General features: G+C 40.2%; 2 protein-coding genes across 10 annotated transcripts in view; one reads left to right on the top strand and one right to left on the bottom strand.

Annotated features, from left to right (window-relative positions):
- Nucleotides 1-7,523, bottom strand: part of mapkap1 (MAPK associated protein 1) — a 38,586-nt gene extending 31,063 nt beyond the window's left edge. For 2 of the 3 annotated variants that reach the window (XM_084694104.1, XM_084694103.1), the window contains exons 1-3: nucleotides 7,168-7,523; nucleotides 3,405-3,494; nucleotides 3,100-3,248 (exon numbers count right to left, since the gene is read on the bottom strand). In XM_084694104.1, the coding sequence (XP_084550230.1) occupies nucleotides 3,100-3,248; nucleotides 3,405-3,494; nucleotides 7,168-7,450 (522 nt within the window). In that variant the 5' untranslated portion in view covers nucleotides 7,451-7,523. Of the gene's footprint in view, nucleotides 1-3,099; nucleotides 3,249-3,404; nucleotides 3,495-3,923; nucleotides 3,963-7,167 lie in introns of all 3 variants that reach the window. The other variant, XM_084694105.1, reaches the window with a different exon arrangement.
- A 4,425-nt stretch (nucleotides 7,524-11,948) lies between these two features.
- LOC146220697 (pre-B-cell leukemia transcription factor 3) overlaps nucleotides 11,949-16,297 on the top strand; it is a 46,235-nt gene continuing 41,886 nt past the window's right edge. For all 7 annotated transcript variants that reach the window (XM_084693929.1, XM_084693933.1, XM_084693931.1 and 4 more), the window contains exons 1-2: nucleotides 11,949-12,871; nucleotides 13,279-13,352. In XM_084693929.1, coding sequence (XP_084550055.1) covers nucleotides 12,675-12,871; nucleotides 13,279-13,352 — 271 coding nt within the window. In that variant the 5' untranslated portion in view covers nucleotides 11,949-12,674. The remainder of the gene's footprint in view (nucleotides 12,872-13,278; nucleotides 13,353-16,297) is intronic.

Raw genomic sequence — 16,297 nt, forward strand, 5'->3', positions numbered from 1 at the left:
AACACTTGCTGTCCTCTGCAATGGTCACGTCAACAAGTGGGAGTCGCCTTTTGATCGCCTTTTGCTAGAATACCTATGATCCTGGAACTTGAGGGAGTAAGAGAAAACCAACAAATACCCACAGAGCAACCAACAACAAAGTTCCAACTCTGGAGCCTTTCCCAACTGTCAGCCAATCTAACCGCAACACTGCTCTATCTCTTGCAGCAACTTAATTGCACCCCTTCGTTAAGGGGGGAGCAAGTAATGAGCAGATAAATTCTCCCGTCTGACTGCCAGTGCTTTTATGGTGGTGCCACCTCCCCTGAACGATGACAACATGTGATTAACTCTGTAGGCGAGGAGGACATGGAGGTCTCTCCATTGTAAGTGACAGTCCTAAGTGCTGGGCTCCTTACAGAACGTTTGGGGCTCTACTCCTCACACCCTAACCCTGCTGTTTTCACGATCCGCTATTGTTGATTCCAATGCAACTCAGTGTCGCGGAGCAGTTTGCGTGTGTGTGTGTGGTGTGGTGGTGGGAAAAGGGGATTTTTGAGGGTGACTGTCGTCCTCGCTCAAGGGCAAATTATACATTTCTGTTTGGAGGTGTAGTTACTGTTGATGATGGCATGATAGCTCAGGGGTCTGGCTGGGCTAAAAAATACAGTCTCTGTGAAAAGGGACTCACTGTGTGTGTCACATGTCACATTTACGCATCAACAGTCAGTGTGAATGAATGCACATATTGTGAAGATGAGAATTTATACCGTGAACCGATCTGTGGCTAAGCAAACTGCAACCCTACAGACTATCCAGGGGCTCCATGACGTTGCAAATGAGGACATTGATCTGTTTGAGATTGTTATATACTTGCGATTATGGTGAACATAAATGTACACATGAACTATCAAAACACATTGCCATTAAATACTAGCCACAGTTAATAGACTTTGAAGCTGACTTGGTAACAAACCGTTTTTAAAAGAAAGACAAGATGAGTAGATTCAGAATGTATATATCACTTCAAACCTATATATAGTAACTGTAACACCAGGACCGAGACAAAGAGCAGTTGCCATCCTCGAGTCTTGCACAGGCACAGCTTCTAAAGCATGTTTTCTGGAAATTAGAATTAAAATGATGAATTGAAAATGCACGATGATATAATTTAGGCCATATTACGTAGCCCTACATCTTCTGTTATGAGAGCTGAAACTTACAAAGAACATCTGCAGCCAAGTCGGAATGGTCATTGTCACAACCACAAGATGGGATAAAAATGGACGATTTAATTTCTAACTAAGTGAAAGGCATGTTAGGTTATTCCTTCATAAAACCTAGACTAATGATGTCCCTATCCCTTTCACCCCCTTTCCCTCTATTCAACTTTTCTCCACACACAGAAAGATCATACCATCCAAATATATAGCCATATACAAATACAATGCAGTGATGGACTATTTTCTTAATTGCTTTTGGGGAACTTACTTCAGCGTACATATGTCACCATAAGACATCAATGTGTAATGCAAACAACGCGGTAAAAAAATAAATAAAAATAAATACTGAGGGAGGGAGGAAAAAAACATCCTTATGCACTCTACCTGTCGGCACATTCATCTTAAAATACAGTTTAATTTGATCTGAGTCGTCCCTCTCTGACGCGGCCCCGCCGCAAAATTTGATTACGGTGACTGTACTTTTTAACTGCTGTCAGAGGCGGGCGAGGCAAGGGTCTGTGTAAACATCTGCCTGAGCACACGGACACCTCTCATTACTCCAGTCTCTGATCAAAAAGCTGCAATGAATCTTTATCTGGCCGCCGCACAGCCTGGCCCCTACTACACGACACACAAAGAACGTGGGGAAATCCCATTAAATGTATGTCTTTTGACACACAAAGTGAAAACAGCAAACTTGACACTTTTGCGCAACACGTTCGAGAAGAACCGCCGTAATGACAAATCAAGAATTGTACTTTTGAGCGGGCTCGGAAAATCAGTAACCAAATGTCCTTAGAAAAGGACAAAACTGTGGCTTTATGATTATTGAATATATGTTAATAAGGAAGCAGGAAGGACTTTGCAGCCATATTTCAGTAATGCTAATACTAACAAAGCTAATGCCTTTAAGCCGACTCTCGGGTCATGGGAGTCGGGTATCATTAAAAGTTATATGTAATGTAAATATTATTCCTGATGTTGGAGATATTACAGGGGGTTACAACTGGCTTTGCCCCCTGATGACGCCAGAGGAGACATTTTTTGGCATGAATCAAAGACTATTTGTTTAATCTGAGCCACCAGGTTGTCTGCAAGCAGCTAAGGCACTTTGTAGTGACCTTTGCTCTTTCCTACAAATCCCTGTAAAAGGCCCGAGCAATTCGCCCTGACATTTATTCGACACACAATTCTCGCAGTCTGCTCTTTTCTCTGGATCATGCGAGTCTGAGAGCAAAATGACAGAAAGAAGGTCACCAAGCCTTTAGAGACTTGCGCCTGTGCCATTAGCGATGAAGAGCTGCTCCAAAATGGCAATATACATCCCGAGATGGCTCCCAATTTTTAGGAATTACTGCTTAAGTGGTTGTAAATGACATCGCCACATGGCCCCCCCCAAAAAAGTGTGAGGCATCTGGGGAGGTATTGGATAGCCAACACTTTTAGGAGTAGGACAAAAAGTTACAAGTTCTTTTTTTTTTTTTCCTCATTGTTAGCACTCGTTACTGTTGGCTAACCTGGTTGGTCCTGTGTTTTACATTATGTGCACACTTCATTTTACAGTACAGTACGTGTTTATGGTACCACTTTAATGACTTAGATGGGAAATGGCAAAAAACACAACAAAAAATGGTGTACTCCTATTTACAGTATAGTATTATAGTATTTTCAGCCATAATGTAACAGATAACAAACAAGTAACTTCCCAAAACATATTCAGCATACGTCTACTAAATTGTCTACAAATAAAAACGAACTACAACTACAGCACTGTAACGTACACATCATCTTTGCTCAGTACACAAGTGCTAAAAAAGCACGTCAGCTACAGGCTTCGGAGGTCCAAGCACAGGCAACTCGTAGTGACACACAACGTTAAATCAGAGGTGCAACTCACCTTCCCGTCGAATTTGGAGTACTCGTTGAAGGGGTTATTGAGTTGCTGAGGGCACTGCTCCAGTCGCAGTGACAGGGTTGACTTGGTACCTGTGCTCTTGGGCCTATCCTTGAAGTCCCGCTTCTCAAACAACGACCCCAAGTCCTCCGCTGAGGATTAGAGAAGAGTGTAACTGAGGGAGCTTAACAGGAACAACTGTACAAATTCAAAAACAATTGTACTCCCTATGCCTCTGAAGGAGATTGCTTTGGAGGTATGGAGTATGTAAGTATCTTAACATTTTGACTAGATGGACATTAGTATACCTGATTTTGAGGATGACCTTTCCTTCCACTGAATATTTTTGCATTTGATCTGGTTCTGTCGCTCCTTCCTTAGCCTTTCAAGTCTTTGAGCTTTAAAAGGGAGAAAGAATTTAGTAAAAAGTAAAGGAATTAACAAATATATGTATATATGTTTTACCAACAATAGTACACCTTTCATCATTGTCTACATGCCCTCGTCAAAGACATAACATATTAAACGGAGCAATTCCAGACTGACTAAAGTTTATTTGCAGTACATTTGACATATAGAAAAAAATCAAATAAAAACACCTTTGAAAGGTGTGAGTTTTGCTCAAAGTAAAGCCGGAGGGAATGAGAAACACTCTCACTGGCCTGTGTCAAGCCTGTCTACACCACCCCCCACCCCCCACCACCACCACCCCCCCAAGACACATAACACACATACACGCAAGGCTGCACTCACAGTGGCAAAACTCACTTCTCACACTTCTTGTTCAAACATGATTATTGTCTTTTTATCTCCCATTTAGTTCTTACCGGCCACACCAGGTTTTTCTCGTCTTTCTTGTTGACGTCCTGGTGAAAGAGCCCCTTTAGATGATGTCCTCAGAGGACAGTCTCATGAACCTCGAAGCTTTCACCCTGTACCATTTAGACCCTTAACCACGACCAGCATCCCAAACTCAAAGTCGGGAGAGCCAAAAGGATATGTTCTAGCCACACTCCAGATACCTTTGGGCTCCCTCCGATTATAACTGTAGTCACCAAGCAAATTCACACACACGGTTTTGGTTTTGAACAATCCAACAGTGTAGACTAGAGGGCACACCCAACTTTTTTTTTAATCAACCCCAATCTGTCTAATCCATCTTTTCCCTTTGTCATCAATGATTTGATTGCACACAAGAACATTCTGACATGACACACAAAGCAGCCCAAACCCACAAAATTGATATGAGGATTACCTACAATGTACAGCAACTGACAAGGATGAGATGATTAAACTTTTACCATGTGTTTTGGGGGGATTTCGGGGTAGCTCTTCTATACTTCAGGGCTCGAAATACATATATTTTTTATTTTATTTGGCAGCACTGGTGATCCTAACTGAAAAAAGTCAGGAGCACCAGCAAAAATGAAGAAGCATCCATCTTAAATGTTGGAGCGCGAGTTAGCTCCCTGTCACATGGCAACGGAGTGCAGTGACGAGGAGTGATTGACAGCTCATTTTAACCAATCTAAAATCTGCAAGTTAAGACTGTAAAGATGAAGTTGAACTGGTTGTGTAACGTTGGATAGCACGGTAGACCGGTCACTGTATCAGCTCACAACAGGCACACTGTGCAGTAGGGGTGAAACTGTACAGGTATTCGTACCGAACCGTACGGTACAGGCGTCACGGTTCGGTGCATGAAATTACACGGTATAAAAATAAATAAAACATCTAATCTGTTGCTCTGAAGCTCTGATTGGCACCGCCGTGAGTCAGAGATAGCTAGCCTAGCAGCACTAAGAACGAGTAAGGCGAGTGGTGGGGACCCACGAGAGATAGAGGACCCGTCTGCCTTTTTAAGATGGCAAGTTTGAGAAAACTTTGGTTTTCAATTGAGTTATAGTAGTACAGGCGAGAGAGTGGTGGATAAGACAAGCACTGTGTGTCGGCGTTGTTCAGCAGTTGGGTATGTGAGTGGAAATACATCTAACATGCTAACGCAGATAACGCATCTGGCGAGTGATAAATTACAAAAAATATCCGACGCCATCACCCAGGTGTGCCAATCACTGGAACGAGACAAAAAAAAAAAATTGTCAAACTTCTCTTCCCTACAGTGCTTAACCAGCCATAAGATACACATACAAATAGGGCCAACACAAATTACTGACGCAAGCGGAATTGACATGTCATCTTCACTGCGCCCGTATTCACTCGTAGAGGAACCTGGTTTGTTTTGCTTTTCCCTCCATCGTACCAAACTCGTACCGAACCGTGATGTCTGAACCGCACCGTGATGTCTGATCCACGGTATGAACCGAACCGTGACTTCAGTGTACCGTTCCACCCCTACTGTGCAGTAGGCTAATTAGCGAGTGTTTTGTAAATAAATTAAAACAGGTCACACAAATCCTCCCAAATATATTTTTTGGTTGCTCAAATACAATTTTGTGAACATATGCTACCTAAATGGTTGCATTTCAAGCCCTACAGGACACACACAAATTTAAATAACCCTTTCATTGAATGAAGAGTGAAAAGACCTATGCACCTTTGCTGACAGTGAAAGGGTTAACAATGAACAGGCCAGGCAGGTTCTGTAAAACAATCCAATTCCTTTGGGTGACAGAAATGATGCCTTTGTTTGCTCTATGTACAACTCAAGCTAACCTCTAATTACCACTTCTTCTGCCCATGACTGCCGCACCAATTGTCCCTAAAATAATGGAGGTAAGCCTCCAAGAAAAAAACTACAACTATGACATGTAGAACACCATGAACACACACACAAAGCCATGAACCCAAACTTTTGATGAAAACACAAGTCAAAAATCTCTACCAAACAACTGATGGATCTAGTATGTTTTGAACTAAAATATCCTCAGAAATTTAAGTTGATGGGACTTCCGACCCGTAGTTTTTTTCAAACAATATAGACCCCCAAACCATAAGATACAGAAAAGCCAAATGGTCGAGTTCTCAAATAAAGCATCATCACATCGGGTAGGCTACATAGATATCCATCCAAGCGTAGCCTTTCCACCACTTTATTCCTGTCAGAATGGAATGCTTCACCTTAGAAATTAGCTTGCACCCGTAGTTGATTGATCATGCACCTCTCCTTAATTCAGCCACTGAATCAAATTGACAAACTGAAATGGATTAAGAAATCATCCACCGGCCTGATAAAAATGCAGCCCTGGACTATATGGTGGGGCGGACAGTTAATACAGAAAGTGAAAGAAAGAACGTCCATCTCTGAAAATCAAACTACAAGTAATGAGTGGAGTGCACTTCAGTGGAGCAGCTTCTGTCACCCATTTCACTACCACAGACTTCAGAGTTCACCGTAACACATCCCACTCACTTATTACTGTGGTGTGGCAAGCTTTGATAAACATGTATGTCTGGTAAGTGCTTTATTGGTTCAATAGGAGAGGCAAAAATAATTCCCAACAAATCAGAAACCTTATTGCAGTTACACATTTGGTCTGGATTTCATTTAATTGGGCTTAAACTATAAAATACTACTGAACTTATTCAGTTTAGGACCTTGTGATTTTCAAACACAGACGTAGAGGCAGGACTGAGGTCAATTTGATTTTAACCAATTTAGTAGGTCAATTACAAATCAGCCATTAACTAACTTTCAACATGAACTCTTTGAACGGAAGGAGCATTGACCCCAACCCTGCTTTTGGACGCTTTCACTTCCTGTTTGGCTGAAACCTGTTGCATTGATGGATATTCCAACAGCAAAAAAACAGTGCCTGAGAGATGATTAGGAACACTGATCGGGAACCCACACAACAACCACAAACAGCCCCCAAAACACAGCTAGCACACTTTCTAGATGGTCGATCTTCCACCAAGGTTGACCACAGCCAATAAAAAGTGTCTCAGCGTAGCATCATGAATATAGTTTAACAACTTAAAACCCCTGCTAGCCAACATCTTAATTATGTTAAAACTAAAAACTGGTTCTAAATCAATGGTTCTATACACAGACACACTTAATATATGCCCAAAATGCTAGGTGGCAAGCAACTAACCCCTGTGTAGATTTACCTGTGTTGGACCGCCGGCGAATGCCAAAGTCCCAGCTGGAGGTTATGTCCATGGACTGGGAGAGGTCACAGCCTTGGCTTTCCCCTCCGCCACTACCTCCCTCGCCCAGGAAGCCCGACCCCAGCGACCCGCCACTGCTGCCGGGCACTGAGGCCAGTTGGCACTTCTCCAAGTCTACGTCGTGGTCGATTAGCACCATCTCACACATGCCTGTGTCGTCGCTAGTCACATGGGACTGTCGAATGTGGGCCAATATAATGGCTGGGTTGTCCAAGAAAGCCATTCTTTGGAGTACCCGTTTTCCGTCCTATGCTTTGTGTCCTCCTCCCTTTCACCTTCTTCCCTCTCTTCCTCCTCCTCCTCCACCACCACCACCACCACCACCACCAACACCACCACCACCACCTCACTCCCTCCCTCCTGCCGTCTCTCCCCCTCTGTCTCTCTGTTCCTTTCGGTCTCCGTCTAAAGGTGTTGAATCACTCTGTGGGCCTGTGACTGGTACAGCGGAGAAGTCTTTTTTTCTTTCTCCTTCTCTTCGGGGTTATTTTCTCCTCTCCATTGTTGGACATGTGTGTCGGCCTGCAGGGAGTTTGGCAGTTAGAAGATATTCATTAGTTGAAGGCTGAAACTCTTCACATCAAAAGATTGTCATACATTAAAAAAAAAAATCACTCCAATGTCAGAGGACTCCAAATAGCAATATTAGTCTAGTGGTCAGTTTCAGAATATCAACCAACGTGTATGGTCTTTTACTTTTGTGATGATTGTAGACATACTGTGGCTGGCTAACTTAGACTTTCCCCACTTTCTAACGATAGTTTTTTATAACAGCAAACTGCAAGCTTTAAATGCAACCAATTTAAATATTGTTATTCCCCAAAACGTTACTAATGGAGAAAAATCCAAATATTTTAAGTATGATTGAATGCTAATTGCATAATGACAGTGTAATAGCTTATTATGGCTTTGCTGAAGGTTGCTTTGATGAAGTATGACAACATATCCGAGGCACCTGTGAGTCCCTTCAGCTGTCACCACGGAAACATTACATCAGCGTAAGCAACAAAGTGACAAAGTGGTGTCATTTGCAAACTCCACTCTCATAAGACAGACAAGCACAGGCAGCTTTGCATTAGCTGATATTTTTTTCCTCGTTAGTGTGTGTGTGTGTGTGTGTTCAACCTGAGAGCATCTCCATTTTTATCACCATCTTTATTTGGACAGCTGGGTATAGATTGTTTTGATAAACAGTCATCATGCAGCAAAGCTGTCAAGAGAAAGACGACCGAGGACTTAACATCCCAGGATAGTTAAAGGCTAAAATCTTTCATATAACGCTAGATATTGCTTAATATTATTCTTCATGTGACGACAGCCTTCAGAGATAACTTACTTGTGTTACTTAACACATACTTGCACAGCGGTAGCCTAATAATTGTCACCATCAGTTAATTCAGGTCATTTCAATATTATCACATCAATCAAAATGTTACTTCAATTGAAAGAATGAGCAGGAATGTATAATTGTTTTATGATCAAGTTTGGGCTTCACCAGCTGACGTTAGACGCAACAGGGAAAACGACCATATCGTAGGGTAAACCAGAGTGGATCTGGGGTAAACGCCTTAGCTCTACACTTCTGGTCGAAGAATGTGAAAGGCAATCACTTCCGTAAACAAAATATGTTTTGACATTTGAAATGATCCAATACGAGGGCTTAAAGCTAAAACCTGTTACACGACCCGGTTATTCACAACAAAAGTTGCACATTGTTGACATTATCAACATGAACCAAATACAGGTGTTACAAACGAGGAAAAACATTCTATAACACAAATTGAAACGCTTAGTGTCATCTTGAATGTGATGTATGCTGTCAAGTTATCTCGCGTTCGCTCTGGCTGTTGCAAGCTAGTAGTATCTCGCTAGATTCTTGCTAGCAAGCTCGCGCCTTTCAATGTTGTCTTTCCCGTCACTGAAAATCAAGATTCGAATTCAACATGCAAAACCCAAAGACCGTATAAAACGTTTACTTTGTCAGGGATAGTTGGCCAACCAGTTCACAGGCTAACAGCTAGTTTTCTGGTTGAGACACTTGGCTACTTGGGATTGTAGTGCGCGCAAGCCGCTGTGTTTTGTGCTGCCTGGTATTGAAAGCTACAGTATCCAGCTAGCAGTGATTGACAATGTCATGGGACTTGTTTGGCCGAGTGTACATTTCTAAAATTAAATTCCTTGATCACAAGGATATCTTGTTGAGCATATTTCACGTTAGCTGATGTTGTCTTTACATATTCTCATTCAGTTTCCAATACGGAGATGTATGGATTAGCAAACTAGCTAGCTAGCGCAGGCCTTGTTAGCCAGGCTAATGCCAAGCTGGTTGGTTGGCTTGCTAGCTAGCTAGCTCTTCAGAAAGAAAAATCAAACGTACCGTTATGCATGCCTTGTTTGAAATAAGGGATTATCCAGGATATACCGTATCATTTGTGCATACTTCCAATAATACTGTCTCATTTCAATAACGGCGCACTAAACACTATAATCAGTTAGAAAATCACAATTAACTCTATGACAATGTTTTACCTCCCTTGCCATATGCAGTTCCTGTACACAGGAAGTGAAGTATCTAAACGCCCCTTTCAGAACAAGACAGACGTTCTGCTGAACCTATTACATTCAAGTGTGTGAACTGATATCACCTGAACAAATGAACAGGTATGTAATGTATTGCACATACTATATTTTCATTCATAATTTGTAACAGCCTTTATTTGATTTGAAACATGAATTACAATCACGTGCTTAGTTTGTGGACTATTTATCAACTTGTGTATAGCTGGGTTTAACAAGTTTAAAAGGAAAATACTGACAAGTAAAATAACTGACATGTTCTGTATGAGCGAGAGAGAGAGAGAGAGAGAGAGAGAGAGAGAGAGAGAGAGAGAGAGAGAGCAGGCGTAGGCGTGAGTATGTGTCTTGTCTCTCAGTCTGTAAAATAAACAACACATTTGGTAAATTTGCACGCAGTGGATGTTGGGTTCCTGAAGAGTTGGAATGGAGAAAACAGTAGATAAAGTCACTACTGTCATGTGTTAATCATACACAGACTCTAACACAGTCCCCTAACTGGTACTCTACACCTGTGATCTCACATTGGGTTTGTGTAGACTAGTATGCTTTGACAGGAGCATATTTCAGTGATAAATGCTACATCCATTTCAGGAGCTCCTCTTGCTCCTCAACTCCAGGGAGTGGTGATGTGCTGGTACTTCAAGGTCAAGCAAAAAGCAAGTGTCATCATATAACTCAGGGGGAAAATAACAGAAAATAAGGAAAACATGAAAGAAAAACATTTGTTGTCCTGCCCCACCTCTACAACAGTTCCTATACAGGGTTTCTTGACAAAGGGTTTGTTTGTTTTTCAGGAAATGTCTAGTTTAAAACTATGGCAATGAAGAACAATGAATACTTACACATACTAGAAGGTTAAGACAAGCTCACGAGAAACAGTTTTTTATTTCTGCTACATAAATATTTACTGAATATTAAATGTCCAATTATGTTGTTGTTACTACAGTCTTATGTGTGGTTGACTTGTCAGCCATTGTTCTTAAAGGAAGATATCTTACCATTGTGTTCAGCGTGAACACAAAATAATGTGACCAACTGAAACAAAATATGTCCTTCTGCATCACTGGTACCGTCTTGATGTGATGTTGCATCTTTCAAACAACTATCAAAACACAACTGTAAATCTGCATTGCAGAACTGTAAAATAATTATTTATAGAAATTAGAAGATTTTTTTGTAATATCTGCAGAGTGACAGAAAATAATACTTACTTCACACAGTATAGTGTCATACTGCACTATAAATGTTTATCTCACTATAAACTATTCTAGTCTCCCAGATCTAGTGGTAGTGTTGGCTACATGGGATAATTTTTGGGACAAACCCTGAACAAAATACCATTGACCGGGTTTACGATTTATTGGCAATATCTGTTAAAAAAACAATATATATATATCCTAACCCATTGATTAGATTTGACTAAAAATATGATTTCAAGTCAACTAACCCTTATGTTTGATTTAACGTAAAGATATCTAAGCCGGTACCATATTTAATTGCAGGACAAAATAAGTGTATTTGTGTCTGCTTAGGCATCCAATAACTTCATGGTGGTGTCATAGCAACCCAAAAGGAGGACCATGCAAATAATCCGCAAATATCCACAATCACCATGGAAAGTATGTCTATAGCTATACATGTAGCCTATATCACGGGTGGGACACTATTTCTGAATTGTATCATTAGCATATTTGACCGTCTGTCGCTTAAGGATTCGATACCTCACGCACCCGTTCTCCACACTCACCAAGAATAGGCACTGTGGTCCTGTGAGCAAAGAATTCAGTATAATTCGGCGCACCTTACCAAGCACATATGCTATCCTATTATTCATTGTCCGTCCAGATCTTTTTCTCATGTGCGTCCATCTCCAAATATATTTTACGGCACCAGTGACTATACCTTTTGTGCATAATCCTTTGCAATTAGAAAAGTACAGGCTAGTTATTGTCATGCTTACACAAAAATATGTGATCTTATTGGCGGCATCTCTCGTCGTAATAATTATGTATTTTAGTTGAAGGCATGTAGTGGCAAAAGCGTGCAACCTCGAAAGGGGTGGAGCATAAATGTCCACAGATCTTCTATTTTTTGTGCTCCTCACTCCAGCTTTCAGTCTATCACGTCCTTGCTGGTCGAGTGGCACCTTGTCAATCGCTAGCTAACCATCGAAAGCCGTCATGCAATTGAATACTAATCAGTTTTACTGTATACATATTACGCACCGTTTTTGAAGCGTAGCCTAAGAATAGCCTACATCTTACATTTTTTGTGTAAACGTAGAACTTTGAAAAGTGACCAAACAGTTGGATATTCTCCTCATCAGTATCCGTATCTTCACTATTGCTGCAGGTATTGCATAGCAATTAGAGAAAGAAACTGCAGTTTACAACTTTCCTTTCATTGACGTCCTCGCGTAGCCTTCATATTTGGTTTGCTCTGGAGTCGCGCTTGGATTGTTGGTTCATTGGAATCTTGGAAGTTTGACGTTTGAAGTTTGAAGAGCTGAACGAGGATGAAGCCAAAACAGAACGCACGGTGGAAATTACAGTAATCTGGAAGACATTGATTCGGACACCAGCGAATGAATTATACCCACCCTGTTTCTTCGCTTTTCTCTGCTACTTTATTAATATTGCAGATGATCGTTGAGTCGCATGCATAACCTGTGAGTTGAAAAGTGCAAGCGAAAAATAATCAGATTACAATTGTACAGGTTACAGCTAAAATAGCCTCCTATTCCAGTGTATTGATCTCGTATCTGTTCTCGACTGGACTACGTTACGCCTGTGATTGAGACTATCCACGATATATTCGCTTTTTTCTGTGCTTGGTCAGAAAAGAAGCGCATTGATTGAGTTGCGGTAGATATGGAGGAACAAGCCCGGATAATGCAGGCACTCAGCGGCGTGACACTAGCTGGTCATCCGGTACAAGGAGGCATGGGACTACCGCCGCCTCACGGACACGAGGGTACCGATGGGGATGGAAGAAAGCAAGACATTGGGGACATTCTTCATCAAATCATGACAATTACTGACCAAAGTCTGGATGAAGCGCAAGCAAAGTTGGTCTCTTTTAATCAAAGATAAAAATTGGCCAGATAGATATTTCAAAAACAAACGATTAGGCTAGTTATTTTTTTAAATTAATGAGTAATTAATGGAAATGCTTTATTGTCATGGTATGATAGCCTGGTGATGTTCAATAATTAATACATTTATTTGATCATGCAATTGGTTTAAGTGTTCAGCCTCAATTGCACCATTGTAACTGATCTGATGAAATTTAAAACTTAAAAAAGCAATATGTATTGACTTGTGTTGTGTTAGAATAGGGCAAACCTTAATTCCCGCCTAAAAAATACAAAGTAAAACAAGTTAATTGTTGAGGGTCTCCCATTATTCAACAACAAATTGTATAACTCTATTATTGTTACTAACTAATATTTTTTTATTGTCCTTATTGACATAGGAAACATGGATTGAACTGTCACAGAATGAAACCAGCGCTCTTCAGCGTTCTCTGCGAAATCAAAGAGAAAACGGGTGAGCCAAAATAGCAATATTTTATACTTAGTTGTGAAGTCATTGTCAACTGCATCGTTTATTTCAACGAGATTTTCTCTAGGTTAGCCCATCATCTACCGCCATGTTTGTGCTCCAATTTGTATTTTTATGTATAGTTGCCTAGGCTATAGCCTACAACGCACAGATGTGGTAACCAACAACACACATTTCTATCCACACAATTCGTCGTTGAGTTGGGGGAGGCGAACACAGCATGCACTCGCTCCGGCGACCAGTGTGCCTCAACACCTATCTCTGTTTTGACTTGAGCTAACTGATGATCCGTGTCCGAGCAGTAGACATGCATGCAGAATAGGATTCTACTATAATACAAAGATAACATCGAGACAGCTATGGTGGAATTAATGTTAATGTAAAAACAACAACAAAAACACACAAATCATTGACCACTAAACGTATGTTTAAACCAGTAGTGATTAATATCTATAGCTAGGTTACGCGACAAAAGCATTGCGCCTCATTAAGAACAAACTACATAGGCTGCAGTAGGCTATGTCATTGAGCATATACCATTTTAGTTAATATAGGCTATGTTCATATAGGCCCAGTAGCCTAAAGCCTAGATGAATTATTCAGCAGTAATATAACCAGTGTTTACTTATTTGAATCAATGATTTGAGAAAAGAAAAAGAGGAAACACATAGACCATAGTTGAAGAGCAGTTTGACAATACCTGAATGAGATACACACTATAGGGTCACCATTAAAAGGAGACGATGGGGTTTCAGAAAAAATGACACTGAGGCATCAGTAATAAACTGGTGACCAACAAGTTAAAACATTAGCAGGGCATAGGGAAATTTGGTTATAAAGTGACTGGTGGAACGCCATAACTTTAAATGAAGAGACCACTAACATTATGAGAGACACAGAGAGAGACAATCAACTAAAAGAGACATTTGTAATTTTATACAGCATACATTTGTAGCAATTTTTGAGAATTGTTGAGTGTCTGAACTTGTACAGTGTGGACATGGATTTATGCTGAAATCTTCTCAACACATTCACACACACACACACACACACACACACACACACACACACACACACACACACACACACACACACACACACACGCACACACACACACACACACAGAGAAACACACACAGAAACACACACAGAAATACACACATTACCATTCATATTTTTTTTATATATTTCTGTGTATTACTAATTCAATTGGTTTAATCAGAGTTTTACAAAGTCTCTTGTAGCAAATTATTGAAATTATTGTTGACTCGTGTAGCCTAGTCTTGTTAACAATATTGCCTTATTATATTCCACTTAGACAAAGCATTAGTAAACCATTTTTTCAAGTGGTGTTTGGCAGCTTGAAGTCAAAGAAGATAATTTATGCTTTGTACAGTATCCCTACAGTCTTGTCATCATATTGCCTTATTACTTTAGAGTCTGGAGAGTCCTATCATAGTTTTTATTGTACGTTTATTTTCTTGTATTCCTTTTATATGTTGTAAATCACATTTAGTGCAGGACATGCGCAAGTTCTGCTTTTTAGAGGTTTCAGGAGGGCTTGGATTGTTAACTCTGATTGGTCGTTATTTTTTTAAGCCCACTAGGATTGGCTGGTTACTCATCATGGAGAAAGGCAGTGGTGAATGCTATAAATCTGTTGATATGGAAAATATCTGTGAGGGGAATACTTTGTGTCCGTGAAATGCTGTCTTGTGTGTTAAAGGGATGCCATAGGCAGAAGAAGCTGGTTGGTGTAATATAAAATTCACCTACACATGACTAGACATTCTTTAAGATTTTTTTTATAAATATGTAGTTCATACTAGTGTGCATACATCACTTGTGTTTGTGATGTATGGAATATAATAAGCAGTATATGAAAATAAAAACAACTTTTATGAGAAATGTTAACAAATTCATAAACTGTAATTGTAATCTTAAAATGGGGGGTCTTTCTAGTTTGAGGAGATACATTTAGTGTGAAGTGTTTGCTTGGTAACCATGTAAACCATGTTTATTGGGACTGCAACAGGAGAAAAAGAGAAGAGGCATTTATGTGTGACGCTGTGTGTGTGTGTGTGTGTGCGTGTGTGTGTGTGTGTGTGTGTGTGTGTTTGTGTGTGTGTGTGTAAGCCTGTATGTGTGTGGTGTGTAAGGTTGTGTGTGTCTGTGACTCGTGTGAGGAAGATTCGTCGGAAAACATTAAGCTGAGTAGATCGAGTGAATGTATAATTCTGTTGTTTTACTCTAAGTGTTTGTTTTCCAGATTTGAAGGGAACTGTTAATTGGCTAAGAAAACGAAAATAGAAGTTCAAAAACTTTCTAAGTGATCTAACTTATTTTATTGTATTTTTTTATCTACCGTTCCTTTACCGTACCATTTCAAATGGAGAGCAAATTGACAAAATGGTGTTCTTTGTTCCTATAAAATGGCATTTACTTTCTTGGGAGGCCAATTTAGAACTGGGTGTAATTTAATTCCATTGTGTTTTTCTGGTTTAATGACAAGACAGTAATTTCTCTTTTGGGAGAAACAACTTTTGAAATCAGAGTATTTCAGATTTTGTCATGAACTCTATACACAATATTATGTTACTATTAATGTTAATGTTTTATTATTAATGGATGGAGATTTAAATATATGTTCTGTCAAGTTCCCTGATACCTTTCTTTACTCGCCTAGAAGGGAAAAGAGGGAAACATTTGGTTGGAGGAGGGAAGAGGATTAAGGTGATTCCCTGCATGCTTTAGAACAAAATCTTGGCAGTTTTATACAATTACAAGCCTAGGGCATATTTGCCGTTGTCCTAGATACTTTCACTTTGATGTGCTAATTACAGTGGTGTTGCTGAAATAGTCTTCTCCAGTCAATGTAGCAAGAGGTTAATATTTTGAGCAAAGAAATATGTCCAGAATCTAATATCATG

The sequence above is a fragment of the Hypomesus nipponensis genome, chromosome 27, assembly GCF_054491055.1.
Source record: "Hypomesus nipponensis isolate SF chromosome 27, ASM5449105v1, whole genome shotgun sequence".
Classification (NCBI taxonomy): Eukaryota; Metazoa; Chordata; class Actinopteri; order Osmeriformes; family Osmeridae; genus Hypomesus; species Hypomesus nipponensis.